Source organism: Phoca vitulina, unplaced genomic scaffold (assembly GCF_004348235.1).
Source record: "Phoca vitulina isolate PV1807 unplaced genomic scaffold, GSC_HSeal_1.0 scaffold16, whole genome shotgun sequence".
NCBI lineage: Eukaryota > Metazoa > Chordata > Mammalia > Carnivora > Phocidae > Phoca > Phoca vitulina.
Window position 1 is genome coordinate 25,421,062 of NW_022589719.1, and position 6,999 is coordinate 25,428,060.

Below are 6,999 nucleotides of genomic sequence, written 5' to 3' on the forward strand. Positions count from 1 at the left end.
CTTACTATTTCAATAACTTTGTAATGTTGTTTTTTTCTGTTTTACCTACTGTACTAAAGAAATAGTGTCTCCCAAGTGAAAGGATAATGAAGCCATCAAAAACACCTCCCTTTATTCTAAAGAGGTAAAACTATAGCATCGTGAACTGTTTAAAATATTTATTTTTATTTTCTACATAGTGTAAAAAGATAGTTATATTTTTTCAGACAAAATGTAATAATCAACCATTGTGCATTAAGTGGAAAAGACATTGCATATTTTAGGAAATGTATTGCAACATCCAAAAAAATATTGTGAAAAAGTATCTGTATGCTTTATAGGTTTGCTTTATTTTACAGGTTTACATTGTTCTTTATAAGAAAAAAGTATAAAAACTCTGTTTCCTGAGTCCCCTGAGTAAGATATTTCTATTGGATATCAAAAGCCAATTATAAGTTGCTATTCATCATGTTTCACATTCCAGCTCAGAGTACCCTTTCCTCTCATTCCCAGTGGGCATTTTTCTCAGAAACCAATGCCTCTGGCTATTTTCTAAGGATGACCACAAAGTTTTTGGATGTTAGGGCTTTGTCTTTCATCACGTCCAACTTATAAATTGTAGAATACGAACTAAACGTGAAGGCATACATGGAATTTCTCAGTTCAAATGCCATAGTACAGTTAATTCTTATATTTGGATGTATTTGACATTAGTTACCATTAAATCCAAAGTGAGAAGTTTAAAAGAACTTCAATGAGAACACAGATTAAATTTCCAACCTTGATTATTATGCTTTATAAACTAGACTTTGCATTGCATACATTTTAGAATGAAATTCACTTTAGCTTTTTTTTCCCTCTCACATAAAAAGAGAAGCATTTAAACACACTTTGAAGCTAAGACCCCAATGTTTTATTTTCTTACTCGTGGAATTTCCTTTTGGAATAAACTAATAAACAGTACTTGAAAAGACTAGAGACTTTCTAGTTAAAAATTTCCAATTTTATAGGTAAAACAACCAGAAAAGAAAAGTCAACAGCTCAAGTTGCACAGCTAGTTAGGGATTCCAAGTAGTCTTGATAGTGTGGCATGATTATTCTCAATTTCGATTTTCTTATCATTAACAGGTACCAAGAAACACACACACACACATGGCTGCTGTTAATTTGACATTGGTTACAGAATTTATCCTTTTGGGACTGACAGATCGTGCTGAACTGAAAGTGGTCCTCTTTGTTTTATTCCTGCTGATCTATACCATTTCTTTGGTAGGGAATCTAGGAATGCTTTTTCTAATCCAAATAACTCCCAAACTCCAAACACCCATGTATCATTTCCTTAGCTGGCTCTCATTGGTTGATGCCTGCTATTCATCGGTCTTTGCACCAAAAATGCTGCTGAACTGCTTTGTTGAACGGGAGACAATCTCATTCTCTGCGTGCATCGTGCAGTATTTTTTATTTGTGTCACTCCTTACCACTGAGGGCTTCCTGCCGGCGGTAATGACTTATGACCGCTACGTGGCCATCGTCAACCCTTTACTTTACACGGTGGCTATGACTAAAATAGTTTGCATGGTCCTGGTCACTGGGTCGTGTGTAGGAGGCTTCATCAACTCACTGACACACACGATTGGCTTGGTGAAATTGTCTTTCTGTGGGCCGAATATCATCAGTCACTTCTTCTGTGACCTTCCCCCACTATTGAAGTTGTCATGTTCTGACACATCCATGAATGAACTGTTGCTTTTAATCTTCTCTGGAATTATTGCTATGATCACTTTCTTGATTGTGATGATCTCCTATGTCTTCATTGTGGCTGCTATCCTGAGGATCCGCTCAGCAGCCAGTAGACACAAAGCCTTCTCCACCTGTGCTTCACATTTAACGGCTGTGACTTTATTCTACGGCTCTGTAAGCTTTAGTTACATCCAGCCAAGCTCCCAATATTCCTTAGAACAAGAAAAGGTGGTATCTGTGTTCTATACCCTGGTGATTCCTATGTTAAATCCAATGATTTACAGCCTGAGGAACAAGGAGGTGAAAGATGCTGTGAAAAGAGCTATAGAAATGAAATATTTTCCTTGTTAATTTCACACCATATGTGTCCCAAAATAGCATATAAAGAAGTCTTCTGGATAAGAATATTTATATGAAGTTATTAAAGTTTTGAGCCCAAAGGAATCCTAGAGTTTACTTAATGGGAGCCTTCTATTTTACAACAGAAGAAAAAAGCCTAGAAGAATAACAGGTACAAGAGATATGCCTGGTTATTTTGTAAAATAACCTAAAAACCATAGTAAGATCTAAGCTATTTATCTCTGGACGGTTGAAGACACTTTCATTCCTGTACATGTGTAGAAATGAGTACATACAAATAGATATACAGACACCCAAATAGACAGATACAAACATAAGATTAGTAAGTAATAAAATATCTCTTAACTCAGTCTCTCTATTAAGCACAGAAATAAGTAAAATACTTTTAAAGCATAGAGGATTGGTACTTGAATTATCCACAAAGCTGGCATATGCATATTCTGAAATTAGCCTGGATTACTTATAGCCAGACATTTTTCAAAATAAATGCAAATACTCAAAAATAGTCAGAAAAAGAATTTGGGTTCTAGATTGCCTGTGTCATTTCATTCCCAGTGGTTAGTCTGGACCATTTCCTGCGCCTGGCTTTGGTTTCCATTACTGCATACGAAACCGAACAGGACAGAATGCCACACTTTTACTACCACTCCACATGGGATGGTTACTAATACTCTGAGAAAATGTACGCTGAAGAATTTGACTTCATGTTTAGAAAGGAGGTCTCAAAGATAATTCGGGAGTTGTGAATAATCAGACCCATTTCCCTTTTTCCATTAAACATCTTCCAGAATATTCTTTAGACTTTAAACAAGAAATTACCTGAAGGTATTCTATGCAGGAGGAAATCTGTGCTATGTATTTCAGGAAGGGAAAATATGTGAAGCCACTGTTTTCCCTTTGATTCAAATTATATGTACAAGTGCATAATGATGGAATCAGGCCCACAAATATTGATTCTTCCATAGTTATCTCTTCCCCCTAAATTGCTATAAAGTCTCCTATCTAGAAACAAAACAGTGTTCTAGAGAATATCTCCATTTACAAACAAAATTATATTTAATTTTTGGAGATTCTTTTAAATACTGAAATAATAAGAGGCAACTAGGCTAAGCAGCACAATGAGACAGCTGAATACTCTATAGATATTAAGGCATGGTTTTACATGGCAGGCTAGATTAAACTTTTTTTCCCTCTCAGTGACAGCCAAACTCATGAGTGAATGGCTCCAATATCTGTGAAGGTAGCAAATTGAAATGTGAAAAAAGATAGCAAATTGACATCCTCATTATATTAGAGATCAAGCAAAGAAATTCATATGAAAGTTTACTTTTCAGAATGAAATAATGATACCACCACCAACACCAAGAACATCATATAACATTTGTATGACCCTTTATTATTATCCAAAATCATTTATCTTTTATTTCTTTTAAGATTTTATTTATTTATTTGAGAGAGAGAAAGAGAGAGCACGCACAGGCAGGGAGAGGGGCAGAAAGAGAGGGAGAAGCAGACTCCCAGCTGAACAGGGAGCCTGATGCAGGGCTTGATGGGGGGCTCCATCCCAGGACCCAGGGACCATGATCTGAGCCTAAGGCAGACACTTAACTGACTGAGCCACCTAGGCACCCCTAAAATTATTTAATATATTATTTGAAATTGGGCCGCATAGGGCTACAAATATGTGACATTTATGTATAAGAGACAATCATATAAATGAATTTGTATTAAAGTTTTGGTTTTCGGAAAAAAGTAAAAAGGTAAAATAATAATGATAAGTAAACCTAATTTTATATTGTTCTTCACAATTTTTTCAACAGCATTCAATATCTTATATCCTAGAGTATAAAACACAAGGAATAATATATAAGTCAGATAATTAAAACTCAGAAAATTTGAACTCATTCTGTTATAATACTCAGCTCATAAAATAAGGGGCTAGTCAGGATGTAAATAAAAATGTTTACTAAGTGTACATGTCTGGGAGGGATGTTATTTTATGGAACAAAAGTAAGATATTTGTTTATGTTTAATACTGACTTTCAACTCATCCTAACAAAGAGTTACTGTATTATAGTATATATAGTAACTATATTACATTATAAACGGTAACTGGATGCTCAAATAAGATAAAAAAGAAAATCCCTTTCCTAAATTGTGAGGCAGATGAAGGGCATGTGGCAGATTTGTAGGATGAAGATTGGAAAACGAGTAATATATTCTATATAATGGGTAATATACCATATATATACCTGATTCATATATATACATATATGTGTGTGTGTGTGTGTGTGTGCATCACACATATCAGTAAACGCAACTCAGTTAAGCAGATTCTAAATATCCTTAGGTGGTTAATATACTTAGTCAATTAGAAATAAATGAGGACTTCATGAATGAAATATCTGATGCTATTTCTTCAAATTTCATGTAAAATATCAGGATACAAAATTGAGAATGGGCATTTTCAGCTCCAATCCCTCTACCCCATCCATAAAATTGGTTACTGCTCAACATCAACACTTGGAGAAATCAGGACTTGGCAGATGTTTATCTAACATAACTTTCCTCTTAGCTCACAGAGAATCTCTATTAAATATGTGTTATTTTTTTATTTCACGTGGGTAGACTTGGAGTTTGTAGTTTAGAAATTGGCCGAACTCATCAGGGAAATAAGTTGCTGGCGCTATGTGGGCTAGTCATGGGAACATTTGCACCATGGTCATGCTTGTTATTTATTAAGAGACCCACAGTCAGTGTAATGAATTCATGGTTTCCAAGATTTGAGATTTGGTCTTGTGCTGTGAACACAATAGGGATTACATCAATCCCAGCTTTGATGGCAATTTTCAGTTAGTCCTTGGTCAGTTGTGGCCTGTAAACAAATTACAACTCCCAGAATTATGGATATCTAAGGAGCATATTTTCATCCCATCAAAAACCTAATCTGCTATAGAATGCCCTCTACAAATGTCCAATGTTTGTCATCCTTCCCCTGTAAAACTAGCTTGTTAAAATTCTACCAATTAAATACGACTTTTTTTTTTTTCAATTTAAGCAAGACCCATCTCTTTCTTTAGAGTTGGTATCAATTAGTCTTAGATATATCTAATGAAGTCTTAAAATTCATATATTCTCACTCTTCATTCTTAGACTGCTCAGATATTCAGTGTTTGCTGAATCAGAATACTGTCCTGAGGGGAGCCTGGGTGGCTCAGTTGGTTAAGCGTCTGCCTTTGGCTCAGGTCATGATCTCATGATCTGGGATCCAGCCCCACATCTGGATTCCTGCTCAGCGGGGAGCCTGCTTCTCCCTCTCCCTTTGCCCCTCCCTCTCCCTTTGCCCCTCCCTCTGCTTGTACTCTTTCTCTCACTCTCTCTCTCTGTGTGTCAAATAAATAAATAAGTAAATAAATAAATAAATAAAATCTTGAAAAAAAAAAAAGGAATATTGTCCTGAGTCTAATTTTTCTCACACTGGATATTTCCTATCTTTTCCACTATTTTTCATGCAATATGGTTTCAAATTCCATCATTATTATGTTCACTCCTAGTCTGTTAATACTAAAAGGCTGTATGGAATAAATAATAAAAGCAACACAAATTTTTACATCAGACAATCATTGTATTAAGGTGTTGTCCTACCATTTCCTATAGTCCAAACTCAGACAATTCCTTTAGTTATTCCAGGCCACGTATAATGTGAATCATATGGATCAGAATATTCAATTAAATAAAATTACATAATGATTAGAGATAATAGTTGTGAAGTGCCTGGAACATACTAAACATTTAATAAATAAAAACCACTCCAACTAGGATCCTACTTAATACTTACTTATCAAAGAAAAGGCAATATTCTTATTAGTAAAATTAATTATAATATTTCCGATGTGTTAGTCTGTTTTAACTATTGCTTCATTTTAATATCACTGCAAATTTTCACCACCTTGTTTTTGTACAGTTGTGTTTGTTGGCTTGGTTGCATTTGACCAGTGTCAGTGACTTATTTATTCTAATTTGCCCCTCTTCCCTTTTTTACTATATGTAAATGCTTCCATTTTACTCTGATTTACCACCTTTTATATTTTTCATTCTATCCTCCAAGTAGCAGCCTACCTAGGATTTCTAAAAATTACATTTCTGTTCAACTACCACTGTGACAAAAATGTTAAACTTGATATTTATTTTAGTGTCTTAATTGGCTAAATTATTTCTTATATTAAAAGGCAATTTAGTGTATCAACACATGCACACTTGAATTCTATCTAGTGATTGCTGATTGCTTCCACTTCTTTTAGGTTATCTCCGATTGAAATATATGTCTATTTTCCATAATTACTACCAATAATAATACACGTATATAGAAGCATATTGTCATCAATAAAGGGAACTTAGGCCTCTTTAAAACTAAATATATATATAAATACATATATATATATAACTATGTTATGTAAGCTATAATGATAAACATTGCTAAAATTCATTTTTAATAATTTAGGTGTTGTTTTGCAGAGGCTTATATAGGTGAGACACGAATTGATGTGACCGTTTTCTCTAAAACTGAGAAATGGCCAAATCCATGAATTGCTACAATTTGGAAAGATAGTGCTGGGACCTTACCTTCCTCAAGTCTCTCTTTGCTCTTTTAATGAAACATGGTATCACAGAATCACTGGGGATTCCATCCTCCAAAGACCCTGAACCAAATATAAGCACAAGTCAGGAAACTAAGAGAAAGGTCTAAGCTTCATCTTAACACCAGGTAAGTGTTATATTTATATGCTCTAACAAAGGAATTATAAATGCTTCTTGAGTCTTCAAAAACAGCAACTCTTAATACATGCTATGAATGGAATGTGAAGAAAAATCATCTTCAAATCTATTCAAATTATTGAGATAAGTGAAATATAATTAGAC

At 34.4% G+C, this 6,999-nt stretch overlaps 1 protein-coding gene across 1 annotated transcript; it reads left to right on the forward strand.

Annotated features, from left to right (window-relative positions):
• Nucleotides 1-1,131: 1,131 nt before the first annotated feature.
• Nucleotides 1,132-2,070, forward strand: LOC116638110 (olfactory receptor 1052-like). Its single transcript, XM_032413822.1, has one exon. It carries the CDS (start codon nt 1,132-1,134, stop codon nt 2,068-2,070), a length of 939 nt encoding a protein of 312 aa, XP_032269713.1.
• Nucleotides 2,071-6,999: the final 4,929 nt, after the last annotated feature.

Coding starts and splice junctions, on each gene's coding strand:
- LOC116638110 (XM_032413822.1), top strand. CDS start 1,132: ATGGCTGCTGTTAATTTGACATTGGTTACAGAATTTATCCTTTTGGGA.